Source organism: Tachysurus fulvidraco, chromosome 17 (genome assembly GCF_022655615.1).
Source record: "Tachysurus fulvidraco isolate hzauxx_2018 chromosome 17, HZAU_PFXX_2.0, whole genome shotgun sequence".
NCBI classification, from domain to species: Eukaryota; Metazoa; Chordata; class Actinopteri; order Siluriformes; family Bagridae; genus Tachysurus; species Tachysurus fulvidraco.
The window spans coordinates 15659719-15679246 of NC_062534.1; the positions used below are offsets into that span (position 1 = coordinate 15659719).

General features: G+C 40.0%; 1 protein-coding gene across 1 annotated transcript; it reads right to left on the bottom strand.

The window, feature by feature from the left end:
• Nucleotides 1–2231: 2231 nt before the first annotated feature.
• fgf24 (fibroblast growth factor 24) lies at nucleotides 2232–11052 on the bottom strand. Its single transcript, XM_027135154.2, has 5 exons — nucleotides 10361–11052; nucleotides 10145–10181; nucleotides 7115–7286; nucleotides 5112–5218; nucleotides 2232–4034 (listed from the first exon to the last, which is right to left on the bottom strand). Exons 1-5 carry the CDS (start codon nucleotides 10390–10392, stop codon nucleotides 3756–3758), a joined length of 627 nt encoding a protein of 208 aa, XP_026990955.1. The 5' UTR covers nucleotides 10393–11052; the 3' UTR covers nucleotides 2232–3755.
• Between the last annotated feature and the right edge of the window lie 8476 nt (nucleotides 11053–19528).

Genomic DNA, 19528 nt, shown 5'->3' on the forward strand with positions numbered 1-19528 from the left:
AATATTTAAGGAGACAAAGTTGTTCTGTCTATGGAATGGCTGGACCACCAGATTTCTGTTGACATGGCCCTTTCATTAAATATGCGGTTGCTGAAGAGTGCACTTCAGTGGGCTTGTGTCCATCTGTCACTTGTTCCACTGCTGACAGAGCCACTGAACACTTCAGAAAGACAGTGCCCACTGTACTATTATACACGCTTTTATTTTCTGCCCGTCATTCCGCAGAGAAAACAAGTGTTAACTTGTTTACTTTGGACGTGACCAGTGGAAAAACAATTCTTATGAGGTTTTTTTTTTCTCCAAAAAGCAGCTCTTAAGTGCACATTGTTCTATAAATACACACGATTCACCAATGCAGTCTGCTCAAAGATAAGTAAAGCAAGGTCCCTGTGCAACCTTTCACTATTTTAACCTCCCGCACTGGAGTCAGAACCTCCTTTTGCCTATGAATAGCTATCCATTGGCAGTAGTGAGTTCACAGAGCTATCGTCCTGAAAGGGAGGAGTGCCACAGAGGGATGTTATGTTTCATTTCAGCATACTGGGTCTGTTCCAGGGCCATCCTCCACTGATCAAAGGTTAAGCCAGAGGAGAGGCACTGGCGGGAGCTCTGCACTGAATGCTCTCTGTTCTTTAATTTACAGATGTCTGGACTCTTAAAAAGTCTGTATCCAACTTTCTTGAGTGCTGTCATCGCACAATGGCTCCATCTACGTGGATATCCTTAAGACAAAAAACATGTTACAGTAACATTTTACTTGTGTTTAAAGTATGAGGATAATCTGATCCTGATCTCGATAGCATGGGGCCATGAGATCCTGGTGATGTGTACACATTTTACAGCAATGGTAATACATTTTTTTTCTTATCAGCATTCGCTTGGGTCCTCCTTTCCACCCTGTCTGATCAAAAATGTGCTAAACAAAAAAAAATGGACTTGCTAGAAAGCAAACACTCTCTGAGCGTGTCTTTAAAAGCGTAACGTCCAGACAGCTGTCTGTGTAAAAATGATAGACTGTTTTTTCGACTGTCTATTTTGAGTAATGAAGGCCATGTATTACAAATCACTCCACTTTCCACCTCAAGAAAGAATGAATACTGAGAGACAAAAAGAAAAGATGGAGAGCTTCTTGAACATTTAAGTCAGACCGTGTCTTCCTTTCGTTGCTCGCTGTAGGTGGCTGCATAGAGCTAGATCTGATAACATCAGTGAGAAGTTAAACAAAAGGCATTTTTTACTCAAAACGGCCATCTTTCAGGCTGACTGCTACTGTAAACACCATTCCTGAATACAACATTATAAGACATGCTATCCTGCATTCCTTCTCCTCCTCCTTTAAAGAAACAGCTCAAGTAGGCCTGCCAAAAAGAAATCACTAAATGTGTATGGAACAGAGTAAGAAAGATTGGAAATAGTGAAAAGTTTCTTAAAAATTCCAGACATTTTGCAGATCAATGCTACACATATGTGAAAAGTGCAACGAGCATTCAGCTGTGCTAATGTCAGTTATTGACACAGTGAACTGAAAGAAAAAATAATTGCTTCTCTTGAGACTAATGTAGTCAGTCTAATGAGGGTACTGTCTTCCACAAAAGTAATGTCTTCCAGAACAAGATTTCATACCAACGATTTGAAAATCCATTTGGAAAAGGAATAGTTCCATTAACCTTAATACCTTTCCGAACATTCTCTTTGAACATTCCTCTACTCCCTCTGGTTCTAATTGATTTCATAAAAAGAGGCAATATGTAAAAGCGAGGAGGGAATCTGTTGATATAACCTTGAGTCTAAACGATCCTCGAATTCTCATGTTGTCTGAGAATCTCTTAGCTGTCTTTATGTGCCTCATAACTTAATTATGACACATTTCCTGGACCTTGTTGCTCATTTCTGAAGTGCAATTCACCTTTTCACAGCCTGTTAACAGTTCAGATGACAAAAAGTGTCCTATCCAAGCACATCCATCCCCACATTCACAGCCTCTTCGCAGGATGAGAAGTGTATGAAACCTGCTGAAATCTACCACAACCATCTATGAAAATCCAGATTTCTTTCTTTTTTCTGCTGCCATACAGGAGACAGAAAGATGTAGTTGGAACATGGATAAAAGCTCAACTTTGAAGCAAATTTCAGTGGACGTCTTCGGAGGTTTTCTGAGCAAAAAAATACAAAACATTTTGAAGCATCTGTTTTTAAGCCCAAACTTAAAAAGAAAACACAACAACCGATCTTTTTTTTTTTTTTTAATATAGTCCTTATTTTATTAGGAAGTCAAATAAATTCATCAGGTTGTATTTACAAAGAAAGGCAATAAATATTTTTTATAATAGTCATAAAATTATTTTTTTTTTGCATACGTTTTTTTTAAACCATACATGTGTCATGTTTGTTAGTAGTATCTCTTACAAAAACCTGTCATGTGACAAAGGAATATATAGATTTGTTTACACTACAGTGACACCCATATGAAGGGCAAACCTTAGCACAGGTAAGTTTAGTGAAAGGTGTTCCACCTTCCCTGGTGTGGTTTGAATCAGATTGGTCAGGTATAAAGCCTTAGACATAAGTAAATGTACAGCATGATGTTGTCTAAACCATCATAGATGGAGTTTAGAAATGCAAATCTGAAATACAGCATAACCTGATAGGTATACCTGTAGAATGACAGAAGGTTATGAGAACAGCATATTAAGTTGGCAGAGGGGAGAAAAATGACTATTAGCCTTACAACTGATTTTGTTGTAATTCTTCTTCTTCTTAAAAAAAAACTACTGTATGTTCCTATTAAATTCTTGTAACAATTTAAAATAAAAAAAGAAGTACATACTGTACGTGTGTGCTAGTGTTTGCGATCAGGTCCACTGTCACCACAGTGCATTCTTATAAACCTTTCACCAAAGTACAGTGAGAAAGGTCAAAAAGGTTCTCATCAAATCAACTTTGTTATGCTCTTCGAGTCCCTTCAACTCCCAGCTTCTCTTCATTTGTTTTAACAAGCACTACCGCCATAGCTGATGCTGATACCTGGCTAGTCAAAGCATGTTGTGAGCTGCTGAATCACAGGTTGCACAAAAATGCAAAAGGAATCATACAATTGCTGGGTGTGATTAAGCACACTTCACCCACAGACAGGCCTAGAGAACACTCAGACTTCTCACAGAAAAATCAGTGAGCAGAACTGAAGGTGATGAGATGCTTCATGGAGGGCTCTTGAAAATATTGCACTCAAAGCTAGTGTTGGCCTGTGATGAAGCTGGTACAGAGTCCTGCCATGTGACCCTGTTATCATGCTCCTCATGTGTTTAAATCATAGCCCATTCCAGCAAGGGGGAAAAAATGATTCTTGTTGTTTGGGCCAATTCAAAATGATATATAGAAGTTTTTCTTGGTTATTGGAGTCAAATCTTTCCTTTTCACCAGGATGCCTGCTGCTGTAAACTCGTCAAAGTGGGAGACCACTTTAGTTCCATTTTTTGTCATCCATAGTTTGTCCAACATAAATAACAAAGAGTAACAGACACAATATAACATTAATGATAACCCAGAGACATTCAACACCTAAGAGAGACTCAGAGATCCAAAAATATAAAAATAAAACATCTTTGAACTTTTTTAAGCTTTTTGTCTTTTTTTGTCCTGTAGCCATCTTTCAGGTTTCCTCTCCTGCTGCTTAATCACAATAACCTTTATACTGGTTTAAGGCAAGAAGTTTGAGATGTCTGTAAAGGTAGAGTGCATGCTTGGTCTCTGTCACTTCAGTTTGTTTTGTGGTTTGGCCTTAAGCGCCGTGCCCTACGCGTCCGTTTCGTTACAGTAGTGAAACGGAACTCCTCCTGGGGGTCCATCTTGCCCTTAGGGTCACGTTTCATGAAATGTACTTCCTGCTGTGTCTGTGTGGTCCGTGAGCCTTTCTTGGGCCGACCGCGGCGGTTGAAGCCCAGGTACCAGCCTTTGTACTTGGCAGACACTAACGCCGTGTAGTTGTTTTCCAAGAACTCCTCCACGAACACACACTCTGGGTTACTCCCATTGAGCTGCAGGGGAGAGAAAATAACATGTCAGACGAAGCCCACCTGTTGAGCAACTCTCCTGAACCTGACCGCTGAGTTTACTTGTGAGGCATTATAATTATTTGCAGTAGAAAGGTGTTAGGGGTAGAGGGAAAAAGGTTTTCCATAAGACCTAATATGTTATGCATTGTTGAAGGGTACAGAACGTTTCCGTTCTGAAAAAAAAAAGAAAAAAAGGCCTGTTTTACAATTCCAGTATAGTTGGGAAGGTGTTATTTCTGCGAATGTATCTCCTACAATCTGGTTACCTTTCAGTCTAAAGGTCTTTCTAAGTCTACAGTCTGAATGTCTGATATTTTTCAGTCTTATAACAAGGATTCTTACACTATATACAATATTTACCATTTGCAAGATACCATCTAAGATTATGTGGGAAATATTAGATGAGAATGAAATTGCTACTGTTCCTACTTATGGTTGGCATCAAACAAGCCAGAAAATGAAGAATAAATGAAAGGGGTGTTGCCCTTTCTATCTCAAATGTGCACATTTGATATTTTTTCACCAGACTCAAACACCCGCTTTTGATTTAAACGGACATCTGTGGAAAATAAAATGTTGGCTCACTCCTTTACCAGTGTTGCAGATGTTCTGGTTTTTGAAAATGCATGTCATCCGATTTACAGTACAGTAACATGATATGAAAGACATTAACACTGTATTCACATTTTACAAAAGAAACATTTCCACCAACATGCTAATCACCTGCGTGATGATTAGAAGAGACTATATGGATAAAGTTTTAATGCTGTGTCACTCACTGGTCTTATTCATGATGTACACCATTAGGCTACTTTGTATGATGCCTCCTAGTGATCACACAGCAAAATTGCTTTTGGCTGGCTTTTAATGAGGCAAGAAATTGACAGTGGAGTGAGTTTCTACGTCAAATTATAGACGATAATGTCTTGAGTCAGCATTCGATCTGGTAAAAATAAAACTGTTTAGAACTACAATGGATCATTTTTACATTTCTTTTGAGACAGATATATAACGAATGATAGTCTCAATTCAATAAATGGCAGATAATAAAATTCTTACCTTGCCAATAATTTTGCCATTCTTGTTCATGCAGATATAGTAGCCACTTTCTTTCCCTTTTATTCGAACATGACTCCCAAATGTCTCTGTCTCAACAACAAGGAGAGCTGGAATAGAATATGAACATATTAATATTAACACCATGAAGACCCACTTGAAGAAGAATCTAACAGGAAGCTAGTGCTAGATACGTACAGATAGAAGCAGTTATTTTGTTAGAGGTTAGAGGTTATTTAAAATGCAAAACACATGTGATCACTCCATTATTGAGAAAAGAAAAGGTTGTGGGAAAAATATGAAAATTGATCAATAGCACAAACACAAATGGTGAGAATCGCTCCCATGACCACCCCGAAATCTCTCTCTCTCTCTCTCTCTCTCTCTCTCTCTCTCTCTCTCTCTCTCTCTCTCTCTCTCTCTCTCTCTCTCTCTCTCTCTCTCTCTCTCTCTCTCTCTCTCTCACCCTCTCAGTGTTTGGGCACCTTTGTTCAGCCATACCCCTCCCAGGGGGAGCTATCTGCCAAACTTCTTGGAGCAGTTAAGATCCCTGGGGATTGGGTTTCCAGTCACCTTTAGTCCTTGCTCACTCAATCAAAAAGTTAAGATGATCCATTTGCTTAACACACAGAGCTATTCAGTGGAGCTCAAAGGCAGGGGGCTCTGAGGGCAATGCCAAAATTGTCCCTTTTAAAAGCAACTCACAGTACAACAAGAGGGGGGAACCAGTTCAGGCAGAGCACTTGAGATTTGTGCAAGGAGCAAGAGAAATAGCCCTGTACCTAGGTTTAGGAGAGCGGATAAGGAGGTGACTCTACAAAGCCACTGCTAAAACAGCAGAAAAAAGTGAATAAGCAAGGGATGACAGAATGGATGGCGGGTGTGTCGAGTGCACAGGGAGCTGTACACCTGTTTCCCTTGACTATTTATTTTAAATTACAGATATGACATATGCCTAGACCGCTTAAGAAGTTCCTCCTGTGTAACAGGCATATGCTTGCTCAAGGCCTTTTTTTTAATATGTCTGACATACTTCTTGTTCTCAGGGCCATACATCTGTTTCACATGTTTGCCAGAGTTGAGAATGAAGCGAAGATAAAACTTCTGCATTTGTCACAAAACGTTCGAAATGTTCTGTGTACATACTTATAAAATAAGTGAAATTATTTGGCATTAGGAATAATGAAAGTCTGTACTATTCGTAAGTAGTGACCTATTATCCTTTGTGAACTGATTATTAGAACACTAAGCTGCCGTATTGAATTAGCGCTGTGTCTTTGTATAGCTGAGAGGCAGAGAGCTCTCAGGTGCCAGGTGTGGGGATTTACCTGGATCTACGTACAATCCTGCTCACACAGGTACAGAACGACCTTTATATCTGAGCTTTGCTTACAATGCTTTACCACTCACACTCCAAACCTAACACCATTTTGACTGCCTGAACAAAACAAACTGCTAAACTGTAGTTTATTTTCATACTGACACCAATTAAATGATGGTTACCTCTATGTGGAAGCACTAAACATGCAAATCAAGCATAGGCCAGTTCACCACCATAAGAAGACAAAGCGGTATTAGCCCTGTGTCTGTAGGGGAGTTACAACAGCACCGAGCAAGACTCTGGCTGACACGGTTGAAAATAGGGTCGGATGTAAACATACTTGTATCACTCAGCACAGCTCAGTCCAGCATTCAACGTGCTTACCTCTACACCCCCAACACCCCCCATACCCAACCTTAATCTGAACACATACTCACACTGAAGCTACACATTCAAAGCTTTTAATATGATCACACCACAAAAACTTTCGACCTATGATCAGTAATCAAAAAGCTGCACAGATGCCTTCCAGGACATGAGCAGACAATGTTACGCTGAGTCATGTTACTCAGTAAAATGAGCACACAGTTAAACTTCTAGGATGTAAAGTACACCATGTGTGTGTTCGGTGTAAGGCTATCAGATCTGACTAAAGCGGCGGAAGAGCACAGGAATGCTCCCGTACCGTACTTGCCCCCATCGTCTCCGTTAGCATTGATCTTCTTGCCGAGGATCTGTACATGCATCCCTGTTGTCCGGCTGTACAGTTGGTATATCCGCACCTGTTTCCGACTCACATCATCATGTGCGGGGGTCTCAATGTAGAAGCGGAAGTCTGCAGAACTCTGGTGCGACTCCTAGAAGTAGAGAAACGGTGTCAGACTGTGTGACTAAACCTTTATACAGTAAATTGTAAATAAGCTGGTTGTCATTAAAAGACATGTTGGTTGATAGATGTTGTTCTAATTTCCTTTTTATGTCTGGATATTTTGTTCAAAAGTAATTTTAAAGATCAAAACTTGGAAAAGAATGTTCAAGATTACAGGCAGGTTTCGCCAATCTGCGTAGCCTTCAGATAGACAAAGCATGATTTCAGGTTAGTGTTCTCTTTTCATCTCTTCGAGTAAAGCAGATGAATACTATGTGCCTGGAGCTAAACCGAGAAAACAAGTATTCCATTTCCAATAGCAAGCCACTAGCAATTATCCACCTGAAGGATCAGGACCTGTTTCTCTGTCATCAAACAAATATCTGCCTGAGGTCAGAATTACCCTCATAAATCACACACACGCAGACACACACATCTGCAGACATGCTAACAGACATTTACGCAGACACATCTGCAGCGAGATATGTGTACACACACACCCACACACATACACGCACACATAAAACTATACAACCTAAGGGATCTTTCAATACCCAGCATTCATTTTCATTCACATATTTTATCCGCTGTGCCAGTTACCTGAGGCTTTATCCAAAAAAATATTCCCAACCAATCTTTCATCTGTTATCCTCCTTAACATTTCTCCCCAAACCTCTTCTACTCTCCTTTCCTGTCAACCCTACATATGAGGAAAACGTATACTTTCAGAGCCCCTGGAATCTAAGCCCAAGCCAAGGCTGCTCTCCTCAGCTGTATGAGTGGTAATTACCCAGTAATGGGCTTTTATGTGGCTGCTCTCAGGTGGCTAATTATATACACATTACATACTCTGACTCGCTGTTATTTTAACCTCAGCAAATTAATGACATTTAGAGTGTGCGAGGGGAAATGCACTCATGGCAGAACAAATCTTTAACGCTAAGATGAGAAACAAGGCGCTTCCACTAAGCTGCACAGTGCACTGGACTGTGAGATGAACGTGAACATGCTCGGAAAACATTAGAATATACTACATGGGATCTAAAGCTCAATACTTTTGCATTTAACACAAAAACATTTCTTCATGACTGCACTGAATTTTCCATACATTTGATTCATTTTTTGATTGACTTATTTATACATCAATCAATAAACAGCAACATTACAACAGATGCATGCTTATAATGAATTAAATATATCAGTTACTATTTTGACACATAATAGAACTATATATAAACTATTATAAAAATAAAATACATTTGTTTTAAATCGCATACATTCCACACAGTGGAAGTTATGAAGGTTTTTCAGGCAGGTTTGAGTTTATCACACAAAGACGGTCTGGCTTGTTTTCTAGAGTAGTTCTATCTTGACATAAAGCCCACACACATTATGTATGTGAGGTAAAACACACACACACACACACACACACACACACACACACACACACACACACACACACACACACACACACACACACACAACCTCTCCTTTGAGGGATTTGCTCTAAAATCTCTCCATCTCTAGTCAAACACTGAGGTGTGTTTGGCAGACAGTTGCATCTCAGCGCAAGCAGGAAAACGGGACATGCCTATGCAAAACATTTTTATCACACTGCCTGTCTCCCTTCAAAGCCATCCTAGGGAAATGGATATCATTGGGACTTCAAAAGATCATCACCATCCTTGCTAAGAAGCTGTGCACTCTTGCATGTCCGATAGGGCCCTATCTACAGACACTATTCTCCGCTGTAGCTCAGGAAACAACGCATCAATGCACTGCCACTTCAGCCCAGCTCTTATAGACTTATCACACCATTGATTTCCCAGCATTTCCTCAAAGAAGAAAAGGACCAAAACCCATTATAAAATACCGAGTGACGGAATGAAGGAGAAAAAAAAAGCAGGAAGCATTTATACGCTTGCATGCGTGACCTGCAATTAAAGCACTAGTATTGTAATTACTGACACAAAACGCAGAGGAAACAGACAGCCTGCAATGCGCTCTTGTTTGCGCCAAACGCTATGGAATAAAGATTAGTGTGCAGACCTATCTGCTTAATATATATACTGCTTTAGATCATTCACTGAGGGTGTCTTGGTAGATGCCTGCTGTTGGTATGACATGTTAATACAAGATTTTACACTCATTGCATTATCCTATCCAGAAGTAACCAAAAAATGCTTTTCTTCTGCCTAGGTGCAGAAAATTAGCAGAAAAATTGTTTCTTTTTCCCCAATTTAACAGACTTGTTATAGCATTACTCGATTCTCAGTTATCTTTATAGTAATTTGGAATGCAGGAATAATATAAAATAAATTGTGTATCTTTCTTGACTGAATAGAAACCTTGCGTGATGAAATTGGAAAAAATTAAAAAAGAACAATTAAAAAAAAAAAAAACCTTCCGACAAAGCACTGTTGTGATGATATCTAACTTGTATTGTCTTGTATGATCGCATTCATTATTGCACAATCATTTGAACTGGCGTTACCGAGTTGGCTATATGATGCATTGTAATATCTGCTTCATATCTATAACATACTGATTACTTTTCCATAAGCAATGCGCTGCGTAACGAAAGGTCCATTCATTTTAGATACGTTACGCATACATTTCTGAGCCAGTACGTTTGACTTCTTTTTCAAGTATTTAGTGCATATAGTTTACATGCCTTTATATAAAGCTTTTATTAAAAATGCAAAGTAGATGATAATTTACATGTCAAGTTTATGGCAATGCACAATTACTCCTAATCCATATCCGTGTTTGCAGCTCTGATTATTTTCTCTGTATATTAAATATCTGCTAAAGTATTAATGCATGTCAATGATGAGTGAGACCTACCTGTAACTGGAAGTAGAGGACCAGAAAATGTAAACACCTGGAGAGAGAGACAGAGAGAGAGAGAGGAAAAAAGACGGAAACAAAAAAAGGAGGGGTAAATCACAACGAATTAGGAGAAATAAAAAAAAAGCGCATCGGTTCGACACCCTCACATGGCTTTGAGCGACTTCTATTGGCAAGAATGCTGGGACTCGTGAATGAAAACGGCTTTCTTACACGTAGCTGAACCTTGAAGGCAGCACGGACATCTTGGTCAGATCCACCTGTTTCCAGCACTCGCCGGTCCAGTCTAAACACGGCGCCGAGGCCTCACGCGCACAATCCCGGGGGAGACTCGCGCTCCCAGTGACAAGAGAGATCAGTGCAGTAAAACTGTGCCGCTGGGAGCCACATCAGGCTCTCCCTCAATTCGCCTGATCTGAATGGGAACAACCGGCTGTATCTCCGTCCGTTTCTCCCCCCCTTCCTAATTCCCGCACGCTTTGCGGTTTGGCTCCGCTGCGCGCGCACGCCGTTCTCTCGCTCCGAGCGCGGAAAGATTCAATTTGCACGCGGGATGTGTCTCTTCCGCGCTGACTACAAATTCCACAGGCGCTTTTTTTCACGCTTAGGGAGTGTCGGTCCGGGATTCAGAAGAAATTCAATTCCGTTCGTACCTGCCTTTAAAGTCCACCTCAGCATGGGTCAAGGGTAACTTTCCGTGTCCGGAGGTTGTGGAGGTCAAAAAAAGTGGTTCTACTCACGGAGATGAGTTATAGGTTGTGACGCAATAAGATTTATATATTATATTATATCTTATATCTAATATATTTGTATATAAAAGAGACTCGTTTTGAGTTTAGATTAGACTGTGATCCGGTATAAAAAGCGCGTGCAAGCGGAGTGGGTAACGATCCGGAGCGCGTGTCAGCGGTTCATGTGCCGCGGAGACTCGGTGCGCCGCGAGGGGCTTTTTTTGGTCGCTTGTGGGTGGAAACCTGTCAGTGGTTTTTGCACCTGATAGGGCGATCAGTGAGGACCATCAGTACATCAGAGAGGCTTTTTTTTTTCAACATGCTTCTCTGCCTTCACTTAGCCGAGTTTTCTTAACGCTTCTTTCGCTTTTTTTTTATGGAAATTCTTTGCGGTTTTTAGCAAAACTTGGCTGGAACACGACGCAGGTGCAGGTCTTCAACGATGAAAGCCAGATTGTGATATGATGAATTTTGCAAAAGGGAAACTAAGAAATTTATGTATTTACTAATTTATGTATTTGCATTAATGCTAATAATAATAATAATAATAATAATAATAATAACAACAACAACAATACTACTACTACTAATAACAATAATAATAATAATAATAACAACAACAATACTACTACTAATAACAATAATAATAATAATAATAATAATAATAATAATAATACTTATTATTATTATTATTTTAATTGGAACTATTAAGGGAACACCGTTAATGTATGTATTTTACCTGGAAAAGTGCATTTCATTTACAACCCTAAAAGCTAATTACAATCACTGGCCCTTAAGGTAGAATACAGAACTTGAAAGCATTGTAAAGAAACACCACATTCACATTTCCATATACGTAACAAAATAGACGTACATCAATATAATTTCAGACAGTCACAAGGTGAAGGAGTTTGGGCAGCTCCTTTTTTTTTTTTTTTTTTTTTGTAATACTAGGAATCGGATGGAGTCCATGAATTTGTCCTGTATTATAACTATTCTAGAGTCCCAACCATTATTTTTTTTCCCCTCATGGTCTGTGCTGGAGTTTCAGTAAAGCTCGTTCGTCGACTTCCGTTAAGGCGCGTATGTGGATTCGCTGTTGCGCCTCCAGACACCATTCACATGCAAGCGCTTGTCGAGCTCGACCTGCCAATATTGTGCTATAAGTTATCAGGCATTGATATGCGAGCGAGGTGTGAATGCGTTTACATGCTCCCTCTGAGCATGAATCCCCCTCCTGCCAGCTCTGAGCATTGTCCTCTCCACGCTTATTCCCTCATTACCGGGTATAAACTCTTGCTCCAACATTTCTCTCTGTCTCAACAATAGAAGGCTTTTAAAAAGACAAACAGTTTACAACTGCATTTGGTCTTTAATAAATAGCATCACATGGAGTACTTTTCATATTATACAAATACTTTGTCTAAGAATTTAATTTCTAACCTTAAACAGATTTTTTTCAATATTCAAATTCATGTAGAACATTGTAAAGAAAAAAAAAACAGAAACAGATTTTGGAAATGTTTGCATTGCTTCTTTTATGCCTAATTGTTCTGTTGGTTATTATAAAAGCTAAACTCTGGAGTGGGTGTGTAAACATTAAACATTCATTATGCTAGCACTCTTCCTCATCTCAGTTATGAATCTGAGAATATGGCCTGAAACCACACCCGGATAAACCCCAAACCACATATTATAAAGGGGAAAAGTAGGTCACTATAGTCCACTAATATATAGCCATACAGCCAGCTCCAGGTATCAGGATGTGCTTATTACCTGTTGTATGGGGCAAGATCAAAACAGTGACTGGGACATGATCATCGATTAATAGAGAGTGCAATGTATGACGCATGTTTTTGCACTGACAAAAGCTTTCTTCATTTTAATCTGCAGTCTCTGCATCCTGGCTTTTAACAGATTTACAGTGCATTGATGTGGGGAAGGGAAAAAGTACAGAGAAAGAACATTGCATCTTCCAAGGTATCTGTATTATTAGAGTAGGTCTTTGCTGAGTGTTAATCATTAGCTTAAAGCATGCAGGGGCAAAATAAGTTTCAGTTGAAAATCCTAATATCTATTTTGCAGATAATTCTAAGTTGATGTGAAGTCTGCAGTAAATTACAAGTCCTGGAAGAAATAAAAAATATATATATGTGTGTGCAAGATAATCTTTTTTTGTCCTGTGAATTTTATAAATGCATTTGAATAAATAGTAGTACTTAAAGGAAAAACTTTAGGAACTCATTTAAAAGTGTTATATTCCAAAGCTATTTTTAAAAAGTGTTTTTCCACTGACCAGGGTGTAGCAGGTCAACAAGTAAATAACATTTAAAATGCGTGGATCAGAATAATGTTGCATCCTAAATAAGTGTTAACATAATTAACTAAAGCCATGTTGGCCACAAAAAAGCTTTAGAGAGAATGATTATCCTGAGCAAAATAATGGGATGAAGATTTCCATGAATTTATGATTATTAAGTGTTGTGTTTATTTTATTTTATTTTATCTATCTATCTATCTATCTATCTATCTATCTATCTATCTATCTATCTATCTATCTATCTATCTATCTATCTATCTATCTATTTATTTGTTTGTTTATTTGTTTATTTTTAAACAAAAGTGGTGTGGCCATCATCAAAATGATGTGATGTTGGCATTCGTAAAGCTGAATTAAGGTAATAGAGGTTTTTAAAAAAAAAAAAAAAAGAAAAGAAAAGAAAACTTTAAGAGGCAGTCACACTCAGTTGTTCAAAGGCTTATAAAGCCCTTTAAACCTGACAAAACAACTTCACAGTTCTATAAGTAAGGCCCAATATACTATGTTAGTGTCAGAGCTCACTCTATCACACACATAGCTTCCCACCTATTTCCTCTTTCATCTCTGACACAAACATATGGACTGAGAGGGGGAGCCGGGGGTGGCATCTGCATCTTATTGAATCTGAAGGTGAGGCAGAGGCCTTGCTGGATGGTCTGTAGTCAGGGACCGTTCTGACAGTCAGACACATTTCCTTTCTCGCTCCTCATCTTCTCCAGGTCTCGTCACAACCCACTCCATCGGACCTGACTTCTCATATTCCTGGGTAGAAGTCAACTCACAAAAGTGCTGCAAAACTGGCAGAACTGGCAGGACTCACACAAAGTGTACATTTAGAGAAAACAGCAAACATGGGCAGTAAAGAAGGGAGTAAAACTCAAACCGAGTGTCCGATGTAGGTGAAAGAGTTTTAGCCGTACGGAGTAAGGTCAACCAGGGGTCGTGACCCTCTGGAGCGTGACAGAGAAGGTGTGCAGGAGAGAGGGTCACTTAAGACTGCCACACTGCTTTTAAGGACATGTGCATAGTCTTAATTTGTCTCTGTCGCAACTTGACTGCATGGAACAATTTAGAACTACTAAAGCGTGGTATTTGGTGCGGGTGATGTTGGTTAGGTGTGGGAACAGGAGTAAGTGTGTGTGAAGAAGTAAGTGGGTGTGGGTGGGCCTGGTGTTTGAGCGGGAGTTGGTGGAAGTGATTGTATGTGCTCACTTTGCCCCCCCCCCCAATCGAATGTGAGTGTAAAGATTTCTGTCTGTGAACCTGCATGCCAGTGTGTGTCAGTGAGTGTGTGCTGAGAGGAAAGAGAAAAAGGAGGAGGAATGCTGCACTGAGGTTGCTTTGGCTGCTGACTTTGATAATTATCCTGTCAGTCCACTGCAAATACTGGCGTTCATATAGAATGCCTTCACAGAGCCCTATGAGTGAGCTGCACAGCACGCTGCTAATGATGATATTTCCTCTCCTGCTCTCCGAACACTGTCCAACATCATAAACACTCGCTACAGCTCCCTCGCTGCTCAGCACTAACATATGTTTTTATTTTCACGACTGCATCAATTTGCATGCCTCACTGCATTTCTCGTTCCTTAATTATTCCACAGCTGTTTGGGGAGAGTGTTTTGCAGTGGAGGTTAATAGATTTTAAAGAGCTGAGCTGTCAAAGAGCCTGTCACAATAGGAGGAAAGCTCAAAAACCTGGGTGCGTAAATGGTTGTTTTTTTTCCCTCACTTTACTGGCACATTTAGCCTGTCTGGCAGATCAGTGCTGAAGAACCCGAGCAACAGCGACTAATAACACACACTCATTTGTCTCATCAGCCCTCATCAGTTGCTGAAAGATGAGGTCTGTGCTATAATGATGCAAGAGTGCAGAATTCAGAAGTGGGTGGATCTGGCCAAAAGGGGTTAACATGATGTCTTACAAAATTCGGCCATGCTTAATTGACCCCAACCTCCAATTTTTTTCTCATTGCTGTCATTACCTAATTGTTGTTAATAATAAGTATACTTAAAGTTTTCTTTTTTAACATTTGAGGTGTTGATGGTATTTATTACATTTGTGCAGAATTACATTCGCTTAGCCTTTAACTTTCTGCATCTCTATCAAAACATTGGAAGCTAAAGCAAAGCATTTAAAATGGCAAGATATGCAAAATAACATCTCAAGTAACCATTAAGAGAACCAAATGGGTATCAAGACATATCCTGTAGTTCAGCAGACTTGCTCCTGTAGACCCGGTTAAGAATAAATGACTCTCTCTCTCTCTCTCTCTCTCTCTCTCTCTCTCTCTCTCTCTCTCTCTCTCTCTCTCTCTCTCTCTCTCTCTCTCTCTCTCTCTCTCTCTTTTTGGTACAATTCACACACACACACACACACACACACACACACACACACACACACACACACACACACACACACACACACACACACACACACACACACACACACACACACACACAGAGGTAAACAGCCGTGCTTGCAGGTGTATGTGGACGTAGATTTAAATGTTCCCCCTCAAGCTAGTCCCGACTTGCAGGCCAAGTCTAGCCCAATAGGCTAATCCATTCCCCCCTCTAACACCTAATGGGTCCGTCCAATCCATTCCCCTGTCTAACACCTCCTTAGAGTTTGTGCTTCCTTTGTTCTGACAATACACAAACTGCCATTCACATGGCTACTCTGTAATCAGTGAAATACTAGCCTCTGGGCTTTCTGCAGAGAGAGAGAGAGAGAGAGAGAGAGAGAGAGAGAGAGAGAGAGAGAGAGAGAGAGAGAGAGAGAGAGAGATAGAGAGAGAGAGAGAGAGAGAGAGAGAGAGAGAGAGAGAGAGAGAGAGAGAGAGAGAGATATTCAGCCATGACCAATCCACCCTAACTACCTGTCTGGTTTCTAGCTGCAGATGTTATTTGAAAGAAAAAGACAAAAGGTGCAAATACCAGGTGTAAAATTCAAATATCAAAGAAAGAGAGGCTGGCACAGCGAGTTACAGGGTTTCATACCTTACACTTTAGTGAATAATAAGGACAGATCTTCGAAGAAAGAGTTTATCTCTAAGTAGTAACAGGTTTTTTTTTATTCCTATATATTAGCTGAAAGCCATAGCATTTCTGCCCTCATTGGCCTGGAAGTGCAGCAATAGCTAAAATTGCTATTGTCATACCTTCAGCGATCATCTGATCATCTAGTGCCATTATATTATAGGCACTATATATTAGGCACTTCAGTGAAGACCTATAAATATCTATGGCCGGTATTTACTCATTTCTTGGACAGAATATTTCACAAATCAAGGTCAAGGTCAAATCTAATTGAGATGATGGTCACTGTTCCCCAGAACATATGTTTGTTATTTTCCAAAGATGCACTACACTTACTGTGATTGATCTGAACTGTAGTTAAAGTTCAAGTCCCAGTCTGTTAACATGACACTGCTGGCTGATTTCAGTTTTTCTCCTCCTCATATATTGTTGCAGGATTGCACAGTTAAAAGCACAAACACACATCTGTTGTCTGAATCAGCTTGGACGATAGACCAAGGAGATCATGTTGGCACAAAAAGGCTGTAAATCACGGTTTGACGCGGACCATTTAGCTGTAAATGGGCTCAATTCATCTTGATAAGATGCTCCAGAACACACTTATGAGTGCAGAGTAAAGAAAAAAATTTCAACCTACGCCCAATCATTCTACAGGTGCCCCATGCAACCCTGGTCCAGAGAATGCGTTTGAAGTGCAGGCACTGCTGTAAACCTCAAGGGTAACAATCACCTTAAAAATCCCATTTTTCCAAAGGGGAGATGTTTAGAAGTGACAAATTGTGCTTTTTAGCTTCTCTATTTCATAAGAGGTACATTAGCAAAAAGGTCTGTGTGTGAAACATGACCTCAAATGCTGAGGCCACAATGAAGGGAGAGCCACAGCATGGAGGGAGACGAATTGTGAGGGAGGGGGTTTATAGAGGAGATCTCGAAAAGGTTAAGGAGTCTTCTTTTCCTTCATTTTACTATTCTATAACTGCTGATTATGATTAGCACATTTCAACCTTTCCCGGATTCATAAAGTCCATCACAAAGACAGTCAAGTAGCCACTCTGCTCTTTACGGGCTCCTATAGCAACATTTTACCTGGAGTTGAATTGACAAAAACCGAAACTAACCACACAAATCAGATTATCAAATTATCAGCATTTACTTCATCTTCTCACAGACTATAGTGTTACTATTCATAGCGTACTATTCAAACCATAACTAAACACCACTCTAAAGTGATCGCAGAAGTCTTCAAGTCCTCACATTAATCCTAAACACGTGGATGTGTGTGTGTGTGTGTGTGTGTGTGTGTGTGTGTGTGTGTGTGTGTAAAAATACAACATTCACAGTTTTGTTATTTATTAATAACAATAGGTTTGTTACAAGATCCTATTCCTTTATGATGGGTCTTGCTTCATGTGTCCTTTTCTCAGCCTTATTGAGAAGTAAGCACGGGTTTAATGTGGGCCGTGGAATGCAACGTACATCTTTGCCATAGCCAGCCGTGCAGGTAATGTGCTCGCGTGTTAGTGCATGTTGAAGTAAGCGCACCTTTTCTCATTTTAATAGAGCCAGCAGTACCAACACTCAGTGCTTATCTGTTTTAGCCATGTGAGAGAACAGTGACGACTGTAACCTGCAATCATCAAACAGCAGCTGTGATGTTTTCCTCAGCTTTATTTATTTATTTTATTTTTTTATTTCAATATTTAGTTTTTGTTTTATGCCCTGCTGCTTGCATGTGACAAAGATCAGCTGGGCGACTGAGGGTCCTGTGTGTCTTTCCTAACAGATTAGAACAGGTTAGACTGTCAGAGAGCTGAGGGATGAAAAAAAGAGAAATCCCTGACAACAACAATGATGGCTTCCTCTCCGACTAATATAAACATACCAGCATGATCAGTTCTTTCCCCCTCAGGCTGCAGTATTGTTCCACTTCTATTTCGAAAGCTCTCCACAAATGCTTGAAATGTTTCCTTGCTTTTTTTTTATTGCACTGTATCTAGGCAATGTGTTAACGTGTCATTTTTGATGTACATGGCTGCCAACAGCTAAGCACACAAAGTTTGAAGAAATAGATTGCACACACACACACACACACACACACACACACACACACACACACACACACACACACACACACACACACACACAATCTTTTACATATACACAGACACATGCAAAAACATGCACTTTCCACCTTTACCCAGACAGACTCATCTGCCGTATAGATGGATTACTAGGGTTTAACACGTATGTATTTGTTACATGAAGGTCCAAGAAGTGCAAAATCCCTGATCCAGCCATGTTGCACTTGCACAAAGCAGCTCCCTCGAGATGATTGCTGGAACATTCGCAGTACTCCATTCATGCATTTTTGCTCATGACAGTTCATCTCACTCAGATTCAGGTGAAAGCACTAAAATGTAACAATAAGTCCACTGAGAATGAGTGCAAATCCACTGCTAGCTCTTGATAGGATGTGGTAGGGTGGGATGCACACAGACATGAAAGATTTGCTCTAGTGCTTTTAGGGCAGACTGCCCAGACAATGAAGAAAAGTCTGAAAGCATATCTTACCTATGCTTCATATATTGTATAGCCTACTCCAGAAGCAACAAACTAGACCTTCTGAGTCAATCAATACGACATTGTTCTAATGTTGTGCAGCTGTCGGGGCAGTACTAGCTTTCCCACAGTCCTCTGCTGTGACTGTGCTGATGTGAACTCTCTCAGGTAGTGTGTAGTGCTCTGGAGGAGTGGGTTGCATAATCCTTTCCTTGCCAGCAGAAAGAAAAGGCATCCTGATGAATGAGACTGATGGACTAATTATTCTGTATGTATTGCGCTGAAAGTGGCACAGAGGTAAAGTTGGGTCATGCTGTTAATTAAAAGATTTGAAATCATGACATGACTGCACTGACATCATTCATTCGATTTCGCAACTAAGAATAAATTCCTGATCAACTCGCATACATTTCCACCGTAGTTCACCTGACTGTAGCCAGGCAACTTTTTGGTTACATATAAATCTCCCTTGATGCTAGATGTTCAGTAACAATTGAGGTAAAAAAAAAAAAAAAAAAACTCTGGAATTAATACAGCTCATTCTGAAGATGAAAAGAACTCTCTGTCTGCAGATTCAACTCTTGTCACCCTGTCCAATTATTATCTGAGATGTTTAGGACTACATCCAATTTTTCCCCCCTCACAAGATGATGCAAAATGTGTCAAAGCAGCCAACACATTTTTTCCCCAGACAGGTTCTAATCCTATAAATTGCCCTTGGTTGTAGCA

Bases quoted from the DNA above. Each gene is read 5' to 3' on its own strand.
- fgf24 (XM_027135154.2), bottom strand. From the start codon at position 10,392: ATGTCCGTGCTGCCTTCAAGGTTCAGCTACGT. The intron at 10,182-10,360 runs GTAAGAAAGCCG...CTCTCTCTCCAG, and splicing joins CCTTCAAGGTTCAGCTACGT to GTGTTTACATTTTCTGGTCC. The intron at 4,035-5,111 runs GTAAGAATTTTA...TCTCCCCTGCAG, and splicing joins ATGGCAAAATTATTGGCAAG to CTCAATGGGAGTAACCCAGA.